Consider the following 23,076-nt stretch of genomic DNA (forward strand, 5'->3'; position numbering starts at 1 on the left):
TGATCTTGCTGCAAAACACTGAATTTCATGACTTGTTCATGAATAAATCCTTTTTTTTAATATTTTATTTAATCAACATATATAAGACCAAGTAATTAACAATAATATACTATAGTAATAAAATATTACTGAAATATGCTGAAACTATATATATATAAATAAACTAAATTCTAAGATCTAAAAACTAAAATAAAACATAAACTAGTCTAATCCGAAAACTAAAATATAAGATATTTCATTATAAAACAATTACAAGTAATTAATCTGCATTGCATCAGTTGACACTCAAAAACCTCAAAGACTTCATAAAATTATTATACCTTCAAGGAAAACCACTGATCAGGAAAAAAAATTCATAATTTTAATTTCATTATTTTAGCATATGGACCCCAAATTTGCAAAAATAATAAATATTTATCCCTTAGATTATATGTATTTTTTTCTAATGGAATACAACTTTGAATCTCAGCATGCCATCTATGTTTAGAGAAGCATCAGATTTCCATGTTACAGCAACACATTTTCTTGCTACTACTAAAATCAACTTTACAAATTTTAATTGAGAATCTGACAACGATAATTTATGAGTGACACTTTCAAAATTTCCTAACAAAAGTAATTCAGGGTTTAAAGGAAAGTTTACCCATGTTATCCATTGCAAAAATTTATCAATAGAAACTCAAAAAGGGTTCACCTTTGAACAAGACCACGTAGAATGAAGAAAAGTTCCAATTTCTGTTCCACATCTAAAACATTGATCCGATAAATTTGATCTCCATCTCCTCAATTTCTGAGGAGTAATACAGTTGGTGTAAAAAATTTTAATGAAGTTATCTATTATCTTACATTAATAGTATTTGTCATAACATCTTTACACAAGTTTTGCCAGTTTTGTTGATCTATTATCATGTCTCTATCCCATCTTTCTTTTGAATTAAACAAGCCTACTTCGGGTGTCTGTTCTTGTAATAATATATATATGCAATTGAAACAAACAATTTAATCATTCCATCAACCATAATTTGTTCCAAATTTGTAGGATCTTTTAAAATCATTTCTGATCCTAATTTCTCTCTTAAATAAGCCCTCAATTGAAAATAACAAAATAATGTATTATGAGGTATATCATATTTAATCATTAATTGATCAAAAGATTTCAATCTATTATTATCATAACAATCCCAAAATTTAGAAATTCCCTTATAGTCCATATATTTATAAAAGGATTATCTTTTGAAAAAATCAATAAGGGATTAATTAGTGGTGTTTTTAGTAAAAGTGTATTTCCATCAGTTTCTAATTTAACTTTATTCCAAACATTCAACAAATGTTTTAATATTGGAACTTCCTTATCTATTACAGTAAATTTAGAATCCCATTTATAAATAAACTCATCTGGACTAACCTCTCCTATCTTATTTATTTCAATATCCACCCATGCTAGTCTAATTTTAACAAACATGAAAATGAAAAACTACTTGTGCTGCTTTATAATAATTCTTAAAGTTAGGAAGTTGTAATCCTCCTCGTTCATATTTCCATGATGATTTTTCTAATGACTTTCTTACCATTTTCCCTTTCCAAAGAAATTTCCAAACTTGCTAATTTAAAATCTTGAAAAAATTTTTGAGGTTAAGGTATAGTTAAAGTTTGAAATAAATATTGAATTTGTGGAAAAACATTCATCTTAATACAATTAACTCTCCCAATTAAGGTGATTGACAAATTTACACATTTCTTTAAGTCTTCCTCTATCTTTTTTAATATTGGAATATAATTCAATTTATATCAATTTTTCAAATTAGTATCGATACGTATACCTAAATATTTAATCTTGTCTGTCCATTTAAAACAAACCACTTGTCTACATTGTGAATAATATACTTTTACGAGTTCCATTACCTCACTTTTATCCCAATTTATCTTATCCTGAAATTTTCCCATAATCTAACAACTGACTATAAAGTCTTGGTAATGATATTTGTGGTTGAGTTAAGTAAACTAGTACATCATCAGCAAATAAACTAATTTTATGCTAGATCTGATTTATCTGATTTAATTGTTGGTTATCTCTGATCTTTTGTGCAAGTGTTTCTATAGCTAAAGCAAACAAAGTTGGTGATAAAGGACACACCTGCCTACCTGATCTATTTAAATTAAAAGATCGAGATATCTGTTCATTTGTTATCATCTTAGCTTTAGGACTTCGATATAATGCCTTAATCCAATTTATAAAATTTACACCAAAACCAAATTTACTTAACACCGTAAATAAAAAGTCCCATTCTAACCTATCAAAAGCTTTTTCTGCATTTAAAGCTACAATAAGACTCAAATCTTTTTTTTTCTTCTGAGTTAAATGGATTATATTTAATAACCTTACTATATTCTCCGAAGATTGTCTATTTTTAACAAACCCCATCTGTTGTATGTTTATTAAATCAAGAAAATATTCATTAATCCTATTCACTAATACTTTTGCTACAATTTTATAATCTACATTAACAAAGATATAGCTCTATAAGAAGTAGCCTTTAATGGATCTTTATCTTTTTTAGAAATAACTGTAATTATCACCATGGAAAAGGTTTCTGGATGACAGTGGTGTTTAGAAGCCTGTTCTATTACTTTCATAAATAATGGAATGAATAAATTTTTTAATTCTTTATAAAATTCAACTGGAAACCCATCTTCACCTGGAGATTTATTGTTTTGTGAAACTCTTGCTCAATAAAAGGACTCTTTAATTGATCTAAACCTTCTAGAGTTAAATACAGTAATGACAATTGTTACAAATTATCCATCTATAGCCTCTTCATCTTGTAATAATTCAAATATATATACTTTCTTTTTTTTCAATTTTTTATTTTTCACACCATAAATCACATTAACCATGGTACACACTTTTTCCTTTTCACACATATACAGTGCCATTTTCTCCCCCCCCCTCCCTCCTCCCAACCCACCCTCCCTACCTCCCCCCTCCCATCCATTTAAGGTATACAATCTAGGATACATTAAACCAGTCAGACAATGTTGTCATTCAATAAAAATACACCAGAAATTCTACTGAGTCCATTCTTTTCATTTCCTTTTCCTTCCATTAACTTAGGTAATGATTGTCCCCGGTAGGTTTTCGCTATTGTATTTAATGTAAGGCTCCCATATTTGTTCGAATATTTCAATATTATTTCTTAAACTATATGTTATTTTTTTCTAATGGAATACATTTATTCATTTCTATATACCATTGTTGTATTTTCAAATTATCTTCCAATTTCCAGGTTGACATAATACATTTTTTTGCTACAGCTAGAGCTATTTTAACAAATCTTTTTTGTGCATCCTCCAAGTCAATTCCAAATTCTTTGTTTTTTATGTTACTTAGGAGGAAGATCTCTGGATTATTTGGTATATTGTTTTCTGTTATTTTATTTAATATCTGATTTAGATCTTCCCAAACTTTTTTTTACTTTCTCACATGTCCAGATTGCATGAATTGTTGTTCCCATTTATTTTTTACATCGAAAACATCTATCAGATACTGTTGGGTCCCATTTATTTAACTTTTGAGGTGTAATGTATAGCCTGTGTATCCAGTTATATTGCATCATACGTAACCTCGTATTTATTGTATTTCTCATCGTTCCGGAGCATAACTTCTCCCATGTTTCCTTTTTTATCTTTATATTTAAATCTTGTTCCCATTTTTGTTTAGTTTTACCATTTGTTTCCTCATTCTCCTTTTCTTGCAGTTTAATATACATATTTGTTATAAATCTTTTGATTATCATTGTATCTGTAATCACATATTCAAGGTTACTTCCCTCTGGCAAACTCAAACTGCTTCCTAATTTATCCTTCAAGTAGGATCTCAATTGGTAATATGCCAGCGCTGTATCTTGAGTTATATTGTACTTATCTTTCATTTGTTCAAAGGATAAGAATCTATTTCCTGAAAAACAATTTTCTATTCTTTTAATCCCTTTTTTTTCCCATTCTCTAAAGGAAAGGTTATCTATTGTAAAAGGGAGTAACTTGTTTTGCGTCAATATTAGTTTTGGTAATTGATAATTTGTTTTATTTCTTTCTACATGAATCTTCTTCTAAATATTGAGGAGATGATGTAATACTGGAGAACTTCTATGTTGTACCAATGTTTCATCCCATTTATATAATATGTGTTCAGGTATCTTTTCCCCTATTTTATCTAATTCTAATCTCGTCCAATCTGGCTTTTTCCTTGTTTGATAAAAATCTGATAGGTATCTTAATTGTGCGGCTCTATAATAATTTTTAAAGTTTGGCAGTTGTAAGCCTCCTTGTTTATACCATTCTGTTAATTTATCTAGTGCTATCCTCGGTTTCCCCCCTCTCCATAAAAATTTCCTTATTATTTTCTTTAACTCCTTGAAGAATTTCTCTGACAGTTGTATTGGCAATGTCTGAAATAAGTATAATATCCTTGGAAAAATGTTCATTTTAATACAGTTTATCCTTCCTATTAGTGTTAGTGGTACATCTTTCCAATGTTCTAAATCGTCCTGTAATTTTTTCATTAGTGGATAATAATTGAGTTTATATAGTTGGTCGAGATTTTTGTTTATTTGTACACCTAGGTATCTTATTGCTTGCATTTGCCATCTAAATGGTGATTCCTTCTTAAATTTTGAGAAATCCGCATTATTCATAGGCATTGCTTCACTTTTATTTACCTTTATCTTGTAACCCGACACTTCTCCATATTCCTTCAATTTCTTATATAATTCTTTTATTGATAGTTCTGGTTCTGTTAAGTACACTATAATATCATCCGCAAATAAACTGATTTTATATTCCTTGTCTTTTATTTTTATTCCTTTTATATTATTATCTATTCTTATCAATTCTGCTAGTGGTTCTATAGCTAACGCAAACAATAAAGGTGATAGTGGGCATCCCTGCCGTGTTGACCTGCTTAAGTTAAATTGCTTTGATACATGTCCATTTACTGTCACTTTCGCTAACGGTCCCTTATATAATGCTTTAATCCAATTAATATACTTCTCTGGTAAACTGAATTTTTGCAATATTTTGAACAAATAATTCCATTCTACTCTGTCAAAGGCCTTCTCTGCGTCTAAAGCAACTGCTACTGTAGGTGCTTTATTCCCTTCTACTGCATCAATTAAGTTAATAAATTTACAAATATTGTCTGTTGTGTGTCTTTTTTTGATAAATCTAGTTTGGTCTAAATTTACCATTTTTGGTACATACTCTGCTAATCTGTTTGCTAATAGTTTAGCTATTATCTTATAATCTGTATTAAGTAAAGATATTGGTCTCTATGACGCTGGTGAGAGTGGATCTTTCCCTTGCTTTAGTATTACTGTAATTATTGCTGTTTTACATGAATCTGGTAAGCTTTGTGTTTTATCAATCTGGTTGATTACTTCCAGGAGGGGTGGAATTAATAAGTCTTTAAATGTTTTGTAGAATTCTATTGGGAATCCATCCTCTCCTGGTGTCTTATTATTTGGTAATTTTTAAATTATCTCTTGTATTTCTACTATTCCAAATGGCTCTGTTAATTTATTTTGTTCCTCTATTTGTAGTTTTGGTAGTTCAATTTTAGTCAGAAATTCATCTATTTTTCCTTCTTTCCCTTCGTTTTCAGTTCGGTATAATTGTTCATAGAATTCTCTAAAGTTTTCCTTAATTTCTTTTGGATTATATGTAATTTGTTTGTCTTTTTTCCTTGATGCCAATACCATTTTCTTAGCTTGTTCTGTCTTAAGCTGCCATGCTAGGATTTTGTGCGTTTATTCACCTAGTTCATAATATTTCTGTTTTGTCTTCATTATATTCTTCTCCACCTTATATGTTTGTAGTGTTTCATATTTTATTTTTTTATCCGCCAATTATCTTCTTTTAGTTGTATCTTCCTTCATTGCTAATTCTTTTTCTATATTTACTATTTCCCTTTCCAACTGCTCTGTTTCCTGATTATAGTCCTTCTTCATCTTGGTTACATAACTTATTATTTGCCCTCTAATGAACGCTTTCATTGCATCCCATAATATAAACTTATCTTCCACTGATTCCGTATTTATTTCAAAATACATTTTTATTTGTTTTTCAATAAATTCTCTAAAATCCTGCCTTTTAAGTAACATGGGGTTTAATCTCCATCTATACATTCTTGGAGGGATGTCCTCTAACTTTACTGTCAATATTAAGGGTGAATGGTCCGATAGTATTCTAGTTTTATATTCTGTTTTTCTTACTCTATCTTGCATACTAGCTGATAACAAAAATAGGTCTATTCTTGAGTATGTTTTATGTCTAGCCGAGTAATATGAATATTCCTTTTCTTTTGGGTGTTGTTTCCTCCATATATCCAAAAGTTGCATTTCTTCCATTGATTTAATTATAAATTTGGTTACTTTGTTCTTTCTGTTAATTTTTTTCCCAGTTTTGTCCATATTTGAATCCAAATTCAGGTTGAAATCCCCTCCTATTAATATGTTCCCTTGCGTATCTGCTACCTTCAAAAAGATATCTTGCATAAACTTTTGATCTTCTTCGTTAGGTGAATATACATTGAGTAGATTCCAAAACTCCGAATATATCTGCCATTTTATCATTACATATCTCCCTGCTGGATCTATTATTTCCTCTTCTATTTTAAATGGCACATTTTTACTAATTAATATAGCTACTCCTCTTGCTTTTGAATTATACGATGCTGCTGTTACGTGTCCTACCCAATCTCTCTTTAATTTCTTGTGCTCCAATTCAGTTAAGTGTGTTTCTTGCACAAATACTATATCAATTTTTTTCTTTTTTCAGTAAATTTAGCAGTTTCTTCCTTTTAATTTGGTTATGTATTCCATTAATATTTAAAGTCATATAGTTCAACGTAGCCATTTTATACTTTGTTTATCTTCCCTTTCCATTTCTCCATCATTACCTTTCCTCCTTATCCATTTCTGTTTTCTTGTTTCAAACCCTTTATAAGACAACATTCCTAAAACATCAAACATTTTCCTTATTCTCCTATTTAAAACTTCTTTAGCCCCAATCTCCCCTTCCCCTCCTGAGTTGTCCTTTATCCCTTGTCGGACAACCACATCTCCCCTCTCCATTTGGATTTGCGAATTCACTCGCAAGCGTCAGCTGATTTTGCAGTGACCGCAACTCCTCCCCACCCAGCCCCCCCCGAAAAGATTTCACTTTTCATATGTAACAAAGGTCACTCTTTTAGTTCCCTCCTTATTCCCTCTATTCCATTTCCTTCCCTTATTAATTCTTGTCTATACTATCTATATTTTCCTCTAAATACGGATACATTCATGTATGCACATTATACATATACACACATATACCTCTTTACCCACATACATATAAATCGTGGTCATTTTTACTCTTATTACATATCTTCATCTCTCTGGTTGTTTTGTAGTTGTTCTGCAAATTTCCTTACTTCCTCTGGATCCGAGAATAGTTTTTTTTTCCATAAGATCGTTTCCGATGTATTGAACTCCTTTCTCTTCTTCAGGAGTTCAAAACTTATATCTGGATAAATGAAGATTTTTTGCCCTTTGTACTCCAGTGGCTTGTTGCCCTCTCTTACTTTTTCCATTGTCTTCTCCAGTACCTTTTCTCTTGTAGTATATCTTAGGAATTTTACTAAAATAGATCTTGGCTTTTGTTGTGGTTGTGGTTTAAAGGCCAATGCTCTATGTGCCCTTTCTATTTCCATTTCTTGCTGTAGTTCTGGACATCCTAGGATCCTGGGGATCCAACCTTTTATAAACTCTCTCATATTCTTGCCTTCTTCATCTTCTTTAAGGCCCACTATCTTTATGTTATTTCTTCTGTTATAATTTTCCATTATATCTATTTTCTGAGCTAACAGTTCTTGTGTCTCTATAACTTTTTCATTAGATTCCTCTAATTTCTTTTTTAAGTCCTCTACCTCCATTTCTACTGCTGCTTCCCGCTCTTCCATCTTGTCCATTCTCTTTCCCATTTCTGTTAAGGTCATATCTATTTTATTCATTTTCTCTTCTGTATTGTTTATTCTTCTTCTTAAATCATTAAATTCTTGCGCTTGCCATTCATTAAATGACTCCATGTATTCTTTAATAAGAGAAAGTATATCCTTTATCTTGCCTTTCCCTTCTTCTTCTATTTCACTGTACTCTTCCTCTTCTTCTTCTTCTTCCTCTGGGTTGGCCATCTGTTGTTTCTTTGTTGCCCTTTTCTTCTCTTCTTTCTTGTTTTCGTTGTCTTCTGTGTTCTCCTCTTGCTGCAGGTGTTCTGCAGCTGTCATTGCCGGCTGTGGAGATCGACTCCCCAGCTGGTCACCCCTCCCGTCGGTGTGTTTTTTTGCATGCGCGGTTGTGCACTTTTACTCGGCTCAGCGAGCCATTTTTGTAGTCCACTTTCTACCGACCTGAGGGAGCGGGTTTCTCTCTCCACCGCGGGCCTCTTCGAACAGGTAAGGCCTTCTCCTTCTTCTTCCGTTGTCTTCTCTTCCTCTCTTCTTACCGTTGATTTCAATTTTTCTTTTTTCGTCGCCATCTTCTTTCCACCTTTATACTCACTTTTCTTTAATTTTTATTTTTGTGCCTTTGTGTTTTCCTTTGTTTTTTCCGACTTTTCTGGAGAGGGCTGGAGTTCACCGTCCGGCCACTACTCCATCATGTGACTCCTCCCAATATATATACTTTCTCATAAAACTCCTTAAATACATCATTAATTCTTTGTGGTTTCATCGTTATCCTGATGTATTGCATTAATTGTTCTAGAAGATTGTTCCACTTTTAATTGCCAAGCCAGAACTTTATGTGATCACAATATTTCTGTTTAGAACATAATACAATTTTCTCTGTTCCATATGTTAACATTGTACTACATTGTACTTTTTTATATTAACTAAAGTTCTATATTTACCCATGAAGATTATTTTTGAATTTCCTTTTCTAATAGTTATGTCCTTTTCCAGTTCATCTATATCCTTCATATATTCTTTTTTTTAAGTTATGAAGAATACCATAATTTACCCTCATTAGATAAGCTTTCAATGTATCCAAAATAACAAAGATATTTTCTACTGAATGTAAATTAGTTTCACAAAACAACCGAACATGTTGTCATAAATAAACAAAAATCTGGTCTTTTCAATTATAAAGAATTCAATCTCCATCTACAAGCTGAATGTTGTTTTCCTGCAAATTCCAACTCAATCAGAAGAGGAGAATGATCTGATATTAATCTAGGCTTATAATCCACATCTATCATTCTTGATTGATTTTGAGCAGAAAGCAAAAAAAAAATCAATTCTAGAATGTGTTTCAAACCTGCTAGAATAATCCCTTTCCTTAGGATGTATTCTTCTCCATATATCAATTAGATTAAAATCTTTCATTAAAGATAACAATGTTTTAGCTGCCTTTTTTACGAGCCCAGAGGACCCATAAACCCAGCAGCAGTAGATATTCACCAACATGAAAGCAGAATCAAACTTTAACTTATCTATTATTAAGTTAACCCCCTTCTAATTCTAAGCATGTGTATGTAGTGTGTGTAAATTCAGAAAAGTTCTATGGTTCACAGTCCAATTTCACTCCCCATTCTTCTAAGTTCACTGGTTGCAGGCAATTCTTAAACTCTGCACAGAATTTAACATGTATAAAGTTCACCAGGCTTTGGTGCTCGAAAGGTTAATGGTTCCAGCTCAGGAAGGTTCTTGTTGGTTTTCAGAGAGAGATGTGTTCTTCCAGAAGATCTACAACTGATGTACTTCCATCAGTCACCTCAGTGTCTTGCTGACAAAACTTGCCCCGTCGGGGTTCTTCAGATGATAACCTCTTTCTTTCAGGTCATCACAGAGTTCCTTTCTGTTTCCCTTATTCCAAATGAAACATTAGACAGCCAGTCCTCTCCTCTTGCATGATCCACAAGGGCTTCAACCAGGCTGTCTTCCAAAAGCTTGCCAGCTTGTTCTGTTTTGGTCCCAGCAACTTCTGCTGGCTGACACTGTCAAGTCATCTCTGCTTCTCTCTCTCTCTCTCTCTCTCTCTCTCTCTCTCTCACTCACACACACACACACACACACACACACACCGTAACTGAGAGAAAGCCTTTTTGACTCTCTCTGCTTGCAAAGCCACATGACTTTCTTACAACATAAAAACTCTCCTGCTGACAATAGCGGCTCCAGCCTGCTCTTTCATCTGTTGCCTTGGTAAACAATAATCCATTCGTGACTGTCTCTTCAAAGCTCTTGCAAAAAGGTGTGAGAAGCCACTATGTCTCCAGTATTTCAAATAAGATCTATTTTAAAGTGTTTGCATGTGACCTACTCTGACAAACCTTTCCCAATTTATCTCCCAAAAACATTTCTATAAACTCTGTCACATTTTTGATTTCACTATATTTCTTGAAGATTTATCTAATACAGGTTCTAAATAGAAGTTGAAATCACCACCACCATAAAATTTTCATGTACATTTACTAAATTTAAAAAAGTATCCTGTATAAATTTCTGATCATCTAAATTCAGTGCATAACTATTCAATAAAGTCCATTCTTCAGAGAATATTTTACAGTTTACTATAAGATATTTTCCCAACAGATCTGCAATTACATTTTGAATTTTTAATGGTAATTTTTAAAAAAATTAAAATTACCCCACTTCCTCAGCTTTGGAATTAAATGTAGAGAAAGCAACCCAGCCTACCAAATGTCTTTTCAATTTTAAATGTTCACTTTCAGTTAAGTGCGCCTCTTGTAAAACAACAATATCTACTCCTAATTTTTTGATATTCAATAAAACCTTCTTTCTTTTTATGGACCTATTAATCTCATTAATATTAAAACTCAATATCTTAACTGTTTTACCCATTATTTTCAACTATAGATTTTGACAAGTTATTATCGTACAATCCTGCCCAGGATGAATTCCCATAAATTAAATTGGTCTGAGGTGTCATTATCTGCAATCCAAGAACACTGAATTTATTTAAAATACAAACATTATAAAAAACTATTAAGCTAACAAAAGAAGAATTAATAATAACAAATCCCTCCCTCCCCAAAATGCCAGAAAGACCAACATTGTACGGGTCATGATCAAATCACGAAAACACATGCAGTTGTCAGAAACTGAAAAACACAGCCTCCGACTACTGGGGGAAAAAGAAAAATCATTATAGAACAAGGAAAGGACACTCCCTATTTATTAGTAAATCATTTCAATAAGTCCTCTTGCATTAATTGAGACTTGGGCAAGACTCAATAAATAGTTTCAATGTAGCTGGGTATCGAAGCACAAATCTGTAACCTTTATCATATAAAGCCTTCTTAACTGGATTAAACTCTTTCCTTTTCGTCAAAAGAACTTGACTCAAATCTGGGTAAAAAATGATCTTATCGCCCTCATAATTCAAAGGTCCACGTTCTTTAGCTCTTCTCGTTACCAAACCAAGTATCTTCTATCTATCTTAATCATTCAAAAATCTGATCAGTGTAGACTGAGGTTTCTGATTTGATCCCAGTTTCTCAATCAAAATTCTCTCTTTAAAATTTTTTCGTCCAAATATTTCCAGTATCCACTCTTGGAAAAAATGAATTTCATCTTGGCCTTCTTTGCCTTCAGACATTCCAACATTTTTAAGATTATTCCTTCTACTATAATTTTCCAAAATATCGACCTTCTCCAATAATTTTTCATTTGTTACAAGCCCAAAGGACCCCAAAGCCCAGCAGCAATGGATATTCACCAGGACAAATGGTTACTTAAACAAAAGTTGTTTTTAATTATCTTTAAACATGAAAACAGAATCAAACTTTAACTTATCTCTATTTTTAACTTACTTAACATAACCCTCTTCTAATTCTAAGTGCACGTGTATGTAATGTGTGTGTAAATTTAAGAAAGTTCTTTGGTTCACAATCTAATCTCACTTCTCGTTCTTCCAAGTTTTCTGGTTGCAGGCAATTCTTATATTGTGTACAGAATTTAGCATGTAAAAAAAGTTCACCAGGCTTTGGTGCTTGAAAGGTAAATGGTTACCGCTCAGAAAGGTTCTAGTAGGTTTTGTAGAGAGAGATGTTTGGTTCCAGGATTTCCACAACTGTGGTACCACCATTAGTCATCTCAATGTCTTGCTGATGAAACATGCCACATCAGGGTTCTCCAGATGATAACCTCTTTCTTTCAGGTTATCACAAAGTTCCTTTCTGTTCCATTTATTCCAAGAGAAACACTAGACAGCTCATTTTATCCTAGGCCATCCTCCACTCTGGAGCTTCTGTTTCATTTCCAACAAGTTTCTCCTGGCTGACACTGTTCAGTCTCCCTCACTCTCTGAGACACTGATTAAACTCAAACTGCCAGAAAGCCTGTGTGACCCTCTCTCTCACTTGTAAAAAAAACCTGACTTTCTCCAGCAAACAATAGAAGTCAGGCTTCTGGTTCATCTGTTGTTTTTAGGTAAACAAGAACCCTTTAGTGACCTTTGAGCACTTTTGTCAAAAGCTCTGCAAAGAGGTATCAATAGATATAATGTCTCCTGCTTGTTGCTTTCAAGACAATAGTTCATTCACTCCACAAGTCAATTCAATTAACACCTATTTGTGAAAAATCCATAGGCATTCTTTACAATTTCTGCAAAGTCACTGTGGACATGAATTCTTCAGTATTTCAAATAAGATCTGTTTTTAAAGTGTGTGTATGTAACCTACTCTACTTTTCCTAATTTATCTCCCAAAAATATTTCTATATATTCTGTCACACGTTCATGGAAACCAAAGCAGTAACAGAGTCTTCATTAACATTTGTTCTTTCCGCAATACGTTGAACTTCTTCACGGTCACCTTAAATTCTTTCTAATTTATCAACCCTTTGTAAAACGTAATTTATTGATTTGGTCAATTCAATTTTAGTTTGTTATATTTCTCGAGTTAAAAACTTAAAATCGTTTTCCATTGCCTTCACAAGTTTATCAATTTTAGTCTCAATTTTATCCAATTTTTTCTTCAAAAACTTTGCCTTGTCTAAATTTTTCTCCTTCTTTGCTTGTGTCTTCTTCTTCATTTGCAGAATCATTAGAATTATCTTCTATACCAGGTATGTTGTTGTTGTCTTCATCTTCGTATTCTTCGTCTTCACCATCATCAGCTGGAGCACTTGACTGGTCCTTTAAGAGGGGTGAAGATCTTTTCCTTTTTTTTTAACCACACCACGCATGCACGACTCCTCGCACTCGAGCAGTGCGAACATATCTTTCCCAACAGCGCCATCTCTGCGGAGAGCCGCAGGGATGGCTCCGTGAGATAGTCCCTCTCCAGGGCTGTCTCCAGCGGCTCCAGGAGAAACTCCAATGGCCGGCTTCACTGAGAAGGTAGGCCCAGGTTCTTTTTCTGTCCTCTACTTTAAAGTAACTTTAATAATGTAAATTTTACTTAATTAGTTTTTTTTAAATAAAATCCCCGGGAGCCATAAGGGTGCGCTGCATTCCCTACAGCATCATATGACCTCCCCCATGACAATAAATCTTGATTCTCACAATCAGCTCCTTGGTCTTGGTGACACTGAGTGAGAAGTTTTTGTTACTGGACCAGTAAGCCAAGTATTCATTTTCCCTCCTATATGCTGACTTATTGCCCCTTTTTATACAGACAGCGGTGGATTCAAACTCGGGTTGCTGGTTCTATAATAGTGTTGCGCTATTTGCTACATTTTTTTCAATCACTGCCTCTCTGACTTTTTCCTTGCAACAAAACTCAAACCTCTTCAGTCTCCCTTTGAAACACACTCAAGACATTTTCTCTGCAGTTGAAAGGGAGCTGCGCTCAGAGAAGAGAATACGAGAAAGAAACTCCAAAATCACGGAGCTGCAATTTCTACATCTTTGTGTTACTTACTATTGTTCCCTTCTGATGCTGTGATGAAATTTATGATCTGAGCAGCCACACACAACATAGCCCAAGTAAACACAACTGTTTCTTTTTTTACAGATCTTATCCACACTTCTCAGGGATGGGGCAAAATTAGACTGGCATAGAAAAAAAAGCAACGTATTGGACTGGAAGTCAATACAGAGGATCATTAAAATTGCCAAGAAGGTCACTTTGAACCCTTTCTTCTATTGATAACATTTACCAGGAGTATTGCTTAAATAGGCCTCAAAGAATCATAGAATATCCTTTCCATCCAGCAAACAGTATCTTTGACCCTTTGACCAATAAGGACGAGGTACAGGAGCATCAAAATCAGGAAGGCCAGGCTGGGAAATAGCTTCTTGCCACAGGCTGTGAAATTGATGAACAGCATCCAGTAATTGAGTAAATCATACCAAAATATTTATTTTTGACTCTCATCCTCCTGGTCATAATCACTTCTCAATGCTACCTTCAGGCAGGAGGCACAGAAGCCTGAAGTCCAGCACCTTCAGCTTCAAGAATTAATTTTAACCATCTGTTTTCAGGCTCCTAAATCTCCCCCTAATACCACCCGAACACTAACCATGAACTCTTCTGGGATCAATGAAAGATCTATCTGCACCAGTAAAATATCACTTCCTTTTTCTTGCACCAATTGCAACTGTGAGTATTTATTTATCCATTCTTTTTTTGTCTTCAATTTATGGTTGTTCAAATATTTACAATTGTACTTGCTATATCTTTCAAACCTGTTAAGAACGTTGGTGCATCTGTACAATGCATTGAACTTTGAAAAACGAAGAAAATACTCCAGGGTAGTCTCACCAAGGCACTACATAATTTTCAAACAAACTCACTCTTATGAAAGTCTTACATACCATTTGTCCTGCTAATTGCCAGTGTGTTGGTCTTTAGTGACTTGGGCACAAGCACACTCAAGTTGCAATGAACATGATCATTTCCCTTTCTCTCAATATTCAACAAAGACTCTGCTTTTCTGTTCAGTTCACCTTAGTGGAGACAGCAGATGTTGGAATCTGAAGCTAAATACAATTTCCTAGAGGAACTCAGCAAGTTGATCAGGATCAGTGGGAGAAAAAGAATCCTCAATGTTTTAAGCCAAAACCCTTTTTTTGAGACTGGTAGATTGCCTTATTTTTCCACGTTATACTCCATCAGCCATGTTCTTGCCCATTTCTCTGTTTCTTATCCTGGTTTGATATCATCAACAAACATTTGGTCTCCCAGCCCAAATCATTGATCTAGATTGTGAATAGCTCAACCCTAAGCACCAATTCCTTGAGTAACCTACTGGTCACAGAGTGTTAACCACTCTTTGCTTTCTTCCCAATAATCAATTATCTATCAATTTCAGTTTATTTACCTCCAATTCCACATGCTCTAACCTTACTTATCAATCTCCAGTGGGGAACTATGTCAAAATCCTTCCAAAAATCACCACATCCATTGGCTCTTTATTCTACCAACTGCTTCCTCAAAGATATCTGACAGATTATCAAACTTACATTTCTCTTCGACTCTGTTCAATCCTAACCATTTTTAAAAGTGGCTGATCTTTATCCCTGTACTACTTCCATGCACTAACCTCATCCCTCGAGCCCTGTAATATCTACAAATCACTCATCAACATAGTTTCCACAGCCTCTCGGTGAGAATTCCAAAGATTCATCACCCTGTGCAAAAATTTTTTTAAATAGTCAGCTACTGTTCTTTCCTCTCTATGTTGCAACATAAAAAATTCAGGCTCCAATCTAGTGCAAGCATTTACATTGATACTCTCAGAAAAGCAATGAAATCTTTAATAGAGGAAAAAATATTAAGATTCAAAAATATAACTTGACTTTTTGTCATTGAGGATTGTAATGAAAAACAAAAGCAATGGAGGTGTTGAAAGATTCTGTTAAGCCTTACCTCGGTGCCTCTTCGACAACTTTCTGATTTCTCCTCTGAATGGAACACTCTCTCTCATTCAGCCATAATGTGTTGCCATGTTTGTCTCCTATTACCTGTGGAGGAAAGTGTTTCTGAAATGCAATTACATATGCTTTTTATCATACAGTGTTCGTAATAAACTCATAATTAATAGTGCAAACCCAAAGATCATTATCCATCAAATATCTGCTTAATTTCTAACATTTTTACAACAGGTTTTTAAATGAGATAAAAACAATTTTTCTCATTTATAACCTTTCCAGTAATTTTTTGAACTTCTTGACATGAAGGCATTTCTTTCCATCATTCAATTCTTGTCATTCCTTTGTTTTTTTCTGAATGTCATCATTCTTCCACGTATCATATTTCAAACTCCAATATCCTGCATTCAACACTGCCGGCCTGGGTGAACATCACTTGTGGACATTCACAGGAAGTACTCACGCACCTTTTATCGTCAGGATGTCATAGCTGAGTATCCCTGGCACAAATGTCCATGGTTTTCTTCAGTGAGAAATTTTAAACTATCCCAACAAATGGACCTAAGCCAAGGTCAATCGACATGGAACAGTTCAAAGACAAAGCTGACCACTTGAGAATCTGCATACAGAGAGCTGCTGGTGAGACTCAGTGGGTCAGGCAGCATTCATGGGTAGAAGTGATCAGCCAATGTTCTGGGCCGGGACCGTTGATCAAGAATCTCGACCCTGAACCTTTGACTGACCATTTCTCCCCTCGGATACTGTCAGACACACTGAGTCCCTCCAGCAGCTCATTGTTTGCTCAAGATTACTGCATTTACATTGCATGTGTTTCTCTTTGTGATTAGCATAACTTTTCTCCTCCTGAATAATTTAATTGAACAATGATGAGAGCATCCATCCTCATCAATACGAAGGATATATTAGTGTGACTATTCAAACATTTTAATTGTTTTTGCAACTCAGTTATTTGGCCTATTCCTTATCAAATGCAGTACATTTATGCACTTTTCTATGCAGCCCCTAATGCAAGCAGCACTAAAGTGGCATCTTAACTGTTACTCCCAAGCTAGTCATCATATAGTTTCTCTGAAGAAGACTGTTGATTAATAATTTTTTTGAGCTGTGCTCCCTGTCTTCCCTTTAAATTTTTCATTTGTGTATTGAAGAAATTATGTTAAACACATAGAACCTAGCTTGGACCAACTTCTCACCCTTGTTTTCAAGTACAGCAGTTGTCTTGATTTTGAATATTCCCATTAGGAATGAGGTTATACTGTGAAAATTCACAGTACCTCAAAACTGACAGGCAGTAACTTCAACCCTATCTTGGTCAGCTGTGAATGAATCCATGCTCCATGGATGACAGAACAATCATTCCAGCAAAAGATTTAATTACAAGCATTTCTGAAAAGCATATTAACCTGAATCTCAATGTGGCGAGGATTATCAATGAACTTCTCAATCAAGAGGCGATCATCTCCAAAACTCGAGGCAGCTTCCTGTGATGAAAATCTAAAGCCTTCTCTTGAAAGAAAAACAAATTAAGAGTAAAATCTTTGTTTAAACTTTCACATTTTGAATACATTTTCAAAATCAATAGTTACTCAATGAATGTCATTAATAAAATGTGGCAGATTTTGCTATATTTTGTGTAATGGAATTGGTTGAGTATAAAAGTGAGAATTTAAACAATCATGTGCTTTAGATATTACACTATTGTATGCGGACAATAATATTATGATTCAAGCAACATAATGGGCAATAATGAGATATAAACCAATCTGATGCTTCCCTCAGAGCACATTTCAGCAAGCTCTGTATTTACCTCCTTTTACTTCTCATGTGACTAAAGTCTCACTAAAATTCTTTTCAATCCCCCTAAAAACTGTGATGTCAAATTGGGCCACAATCCATTCTCTCAGAATCTGCGGAAATAAAGCTACCCCAGACTTAAGACCGTAATTGGGACCGAAGGACCTCGAAGTGGACACAGTCGGAATTTTGCCCCCGTCCGTGGAGTACAGAAGTCTTAAAGCAAATTTTATAATCAAATGTTGTATTTGACAAGCAATAACAGGGATACAGGGCATATAAGATTCAAAATATGTGTACTTATCTTGTTAGTCAGCGTCCCCGGGTCCACAGGCTGGCCGTGGACATCTTGATTCCTGTGCGCATGCTAGAGTCTTAATTTGGCGCATGCGGAAGTTAAGTGTCCTAGCTGTATTGAAATCGCGCCATTCACTCTCACGCATGTACCAATTGAACTCCAATACGTGAACCCACCATGCATGTGCCAACCGAAGTCTCGCATATACGCACAAGATTCAAAATGGCCGCGCCCAGTCTATGGACCCTGGGATGTTGAATAATAAAATAAGTACATGCCCTATATCCTTTTTATAGTTTGTCAAATACAATTTAAACCACACAAATTGTTTTTTTAATTCAGTCATATGTGCTGATGGACATAGGTCACAAGTCTGGGAATACCTGTATTTGAAGAGAGGAATCATTACCCCCCAATGTCCTGGCCCTTCAATTATCATTTCTAAAACAGATGTCAACGATGCTGCTTGTGGGAGCTTGCTATGCACAAAACCAACATTCTCATTTCCTACATTACAGAACTTCAAGAATATTTATGTAATCAACTGAGAACCACTTTAGAATGCCCTGAAGCTGAAAATGATTTAAACACACATCAATAAAATTAATTTCCCTTTCACAAAAATAAATTAAAAAATGTATATTGATTTAACTTGTTTCTGAAAATGGAAATCACAGAGCACATTTTCAGTGATAGAACACGACTACATCTCCAGTGCTGGACTCCTGAATGCACACTTCAATAAATAATTCTTGATGCAGACTTCTGAAGTCTACGTTCCTTGATTTGATAGTATGGCAACAGCATAAAATGATTGAGGGTTGAGGTGAGTAAGCACTGCCCATTTATCACCATTATTCATTCTCTAGTTCTCACTCAATTCTGTTCCCTAATCTTTGGATGAAATAGTTGAGTAACACTCAACTACAAATCAACTGGAACCAAATTTCCAGATGTGTGCCTCTAAATGATGCTAATTTTTTTTTAAAACTAGCATGCTAGCGTGAACTTTCTATTTGACCTCAATCCATAACTGCTTAATTTGAGAAAAATGCAAAGCTAATCTATATAATTTGTACTGACATTTGAAGGTTATATTTGACTTGAATAATTCCAAATGTTTAAATTTTAAATCTAAACCTTAATATATTGTTTTTCTGTACACGGTTCAAAGGGACTTAACGGTGCTGCAAAGCACAAAACATTCAATAACAATTGTGCAGTTAATCATTATTGTGCAATTTTGAGAAAGAAGAATTTATCTAAGTAATTTTTTGAATTGATTAAACCTTATTTTTCTTATCACAATTTCTTCATTTATACCCCTGTACTTGCAAATCTAAATGATCCCCTGATGTGAAAACAGTGATATGCAAACATTCACACCCAGTCTGTCTAAATCTATTCATTATTTAGCTCTTCTGTAATTTTCTGCAAGCATTGAAGTCCCTGGGCAAAAGAATGACCACTGGCTGAGCCTCTTGCAGTCGAGTAAAATTTAATGGTTCCAGATAGTATCTCAAATGGCTCATTTATTAGGCTGGGTGTTTAATCTTGTAGTTGAACTTGACCGCAAAAAGTACCAAGATACTTCAGTGAAATAATAAGAGTACTGTATTTGAAAGGGAATCTGCCCACTCACTTAGTCTTCAGGATTTGCAAATTGGCTTTCTACTGAATGACTACACTTGAGCAAGTATTACATTAACTATAGCCGCTTTCAGGTGCTCGGACGCAGACAATGCGCCGGCAGACGCGGCTGGGGGAGTGCAGCTGGGACGTTCAGGTGGCTATGGAGAATACACCTTTCCATCATCCGAACATGCTGGCTGCAGGAGAGCCGCGTCCGACCCCTGTGGACTGTGACTGTTGTCACGGCTTGCTTATGAAGCATCTTGTAGCAGCACTACATGAAAATAATGGAAAAGAAATAAACTTTAATTGTAGTCCACAAAACAGTTGTTGGTTTGTTTTCACGAGGACAATATCTCTGTCCATTGCTCCCTATTGATGTATCCTTTCCTCTTGATCAATGATAATTTATGACAGAATTTCTGTGGGTTTCGGTTTATCAGGTTTAAGGATGCAAAGGTTGAAAGATGCTCGTGTAGAACTCTCTCCAGAATGCAAAAATCAATATGAATGATTAACTGCAACTAACAAGCCTTCCTCATTCTCTATAAACCGACACCAAATTGTGGCCACCCCAGCCCCATAGTCCTGCACTGGCCTCTCCAACCCCATATTCCTGTGCCGGGGGACTGTCAGGCAGTGGGGAGGGTAGCTGTTGGCAGCGGGGAGGGTGGCTGTCGGCATCGGGGAGGGTGGCTGTCGGCAGCGGGGAGGGTGGCTGCCAGCGGGTCGCCAGCTGACTGTCAACAGCCCACCCACTGCTAGGCACCTGAAAACTGCTGGCCACTTTGCCTTGGTGCCTTGCTTTAAAGTGCCATGGGGGGAGCACTCCGAGCCAGAGAATATACCTCCCCAAGGAGGGTTATGTAAGTGCTCCTCGGGGCCAGGTTCTCCACTTTCAGGTGGCCTCCCGACAGCCACATTAGGGTATTTTAGGCGTCTTTACATTCAAGGATTCTGGCCACCTGAAAGCACCTTATGTAATTCTCCAAGACAGCTTCAGAATGTGCAATTTTCCTCTCCTTTTTTTAAAGGAAAAACATTCATACTCGAGAATTCAGAGTGCAAACAAGTTAGCAGTAAGGCTGAACCATTTGTTTATTAATACATATGGTAAATATAACTGAAGGACTGTAGTGGAGGAACTAAGGCCAACAAGAAAAAGGTAGTGACAAAAAATATTGTCCCTTAAAAATTGTAGGAAGGAAATGAAAAACAAACAAATGGGAGCACAAGATTTCCTGAAAAATCAACTACAGGTATAGGGAGTATGAAAGGGCTGTTGTTAAGGCAATTATCAAAATTTATTGCAGTCAAATTAAAATAAATTAAAATGAGATCAAGGTCAATGTGTAGAAGATGGATTGAAAATCACTGTATTAAGAATAGACAGAATATTGAAAGGGATTCAGGTGGTAAAATTAATGAGTAAACCATAGATATAAACAAAGTCTGCAAATGAATAAAATTTATATTATGTAGTATTCCAGACATCCAGTAAGGTTATAGATTGCACCTCTGATAATTAGCCATTTAATTCTCATCAGATTTGTGCAATCCAGTTCCTTTTCCACACATTAAGCTCCTTTCTGCCTTTGGAAACTTTGAGGTAACCAAAAACAGATAGTTATCTCAAAGGGGTTGGTTAGGAGCAGCACAGTTGGGATAGCAGTTAACGTAAGGCCTTTACAGCGCCAGCGATTGGGACCAGGGTTCAAATCCGGCGCTGTCTGAAAGAAGTTTATACGTTCTCCCTACGTCTGCATGGGTTTTCCCCGGGGGCTCTGGTTTACTCCAAGTGCTCAAAACATACCAGGGTGTAGGTTAATTGGGTATAAATTGGGCAGCATGGACTTGTGGGTCAAAATAGCCTGTTACCATTCTGTACGTCTAAATCTAATTTAAACCGGACTAGGACAAGGACTTTTCTCAAAAAGTATATATTTTTTCCTCATCAATGAAAATTGCCATGGCTGAAATGATAAAGTTACTTAATGAACTAATCCTTGTGCATTTTGAGATGCCCTGGACAAAATTCAATCATCCAAGGTGTGTGGCATTAGGTTTCCCAGTCTATGCTTTCCTTTCTGGTCCTGGGTTTTCTGCCTCTCTTGATTCATTTGGTGGCATTAAAGAGGAAGGAGGGATGGAAGTTGTGGGAGCTGGAGGAGAGGTGGTGAAAAGAAAATAATATTCAACACACAATGAGTTGGGGGTAGATTTGAAGGATTACCAGAAACATGAGGCCATTCAGCCCCTTGAGTTTATTTTAGCATTAATGGCTTCCCAGTAAGCCATTTATTTTGGATTAAGTTAGAGGCTGAATATACACAATAGCTTGTATTTGTCTATTGCCCTTAATTACAATGTACCAGAAGCTCCACAGGCATCACTATCAAGTGAAATTTGACACTGAGACAAACAAATCAGTTGGAGGCCTTAAGGTCATCTTAAAGAAGTGAGAAGCAGGTGGTGTAAGGAAGAAAATTCTGGGGCTCAGGTTGAGTCTGATAAGATTCAGCCTGTCATTGAATCCTCCAAAGAATTTCAAGGTGCAATGTTCCTTTTATTGTCACACAACAATAGATTTAAAAAAATATTGTGGTGGCTTGCCTAAGCACAGTTCAAAACAGCTCAGAAAGTTGCAGGTGAACCGCAGACATCAGCTAGCTGCAGGGCGAACTGTGGGCCGGAAGGTAATGTCATTTCCACCCTGTACCGCATGGGGGTTCCAAATTAGGCAGATAGTTACAGACGCCACCAAGTATTATTATGGGGTGAACACCCTCGACCAGGAGATGGCAGGTCGTGTGATCGATTTCCTGCGTCAGCCACCAGCTAACAAGTACGAGGTGCTGAAAGCTATCCTCCGCTGGACGTTTGGTCTCTCCTGCCGCAAACGAGCCACGTGGCTCCTGCAGACGGACGGCCTGGGTGACCGTGAACCGTTGGCTTTAATGAGTGACATGTTGGTATTGGCAGCTGGCCATAAGACCTGCTTGCTCTTTGAACAAATTTTTCTAGAGCAGATGCCCAAAGATATCCACTTCATTCTAGCCGACGAAGATTTCATCAACCCCCGCAGGGTGACCGCCCGTGCAGATGTCCTGTGGTGCGTGAAGTAGAAGGGCAGATGCCCTGTTGAGATTAGTGCTGCATCACCCCCAAAGGCCCAGGCTCCATGCACCCCAGCAGTGAGGCCATACACACCCTCAAACAGGGACAACACCAGCGCAGATTCTTGGTGTTTCTACCATCAAGGGTGGGGTTCTGGAGTGTGCTGTTGCCGACCTCCATGTAAGTTTCCAGGAAACATCATAGCCGGCCGTCGCTAATGGCTATGGCGGCTGGCCACTGTAACAATCATTCCGGGTGCAAGTTCCTGGTGGACACTGGAGTCAAAATCAGTGTCCTCCTTCCTTCAGGCCCTGATATGCAGAACAGAAAGGCAGGGTCAGTGCT

The 23,076-nt window shown here is 35.8% G+C and overlaps 1 protein-coding gene across 4 annotated transcripts in view; it reads right to left on the reverse strand.

Annotated features, from left to right (window-relative positions):
- pcca (propionyl-CoA carboxylase subunit alpha) overlaps positions 1-23,076 on the reverse strand; it is a 632,301-nt gene that overhangs the window by 309,408 nt on the left and 299,817 nt on the right. For all 4 annotated transcript variants that reach the window (XM_069890498.1, XM_069890496.1, XM_069890499.1 and 1 more), the window contains 2 exons: positions 17,294-17,396; positions 15,868-15,962 (listed from right to left, as the gene is read on the reverse strand). In XM_069890498.1, the coding sequence (XP_069746599.1) occupies positions 15,868-15,962; positions 17,294-17,396 (198 nt within the window). The remainder of the gene's footprint in view (positions 1-15,867; positions 15,963-17,293; positions 17,397-23,076) is intronic.

Source organism: Narcine bancroftii, chromosome 7, assembly GCF_036971445.1.
Source record: "Narcine bancroftii isolate sNarBan1 chromosome 7, sNarBan1.hap1, whole genome shotgun sequence".
Taxonomy (NCBI): domain Eukaryota; kingdom Metazoa; phylum Chordata; class Chondrichthyes; order Torpediniformes; family Narcinidae; genus Narcine; species Narcine bancroftii.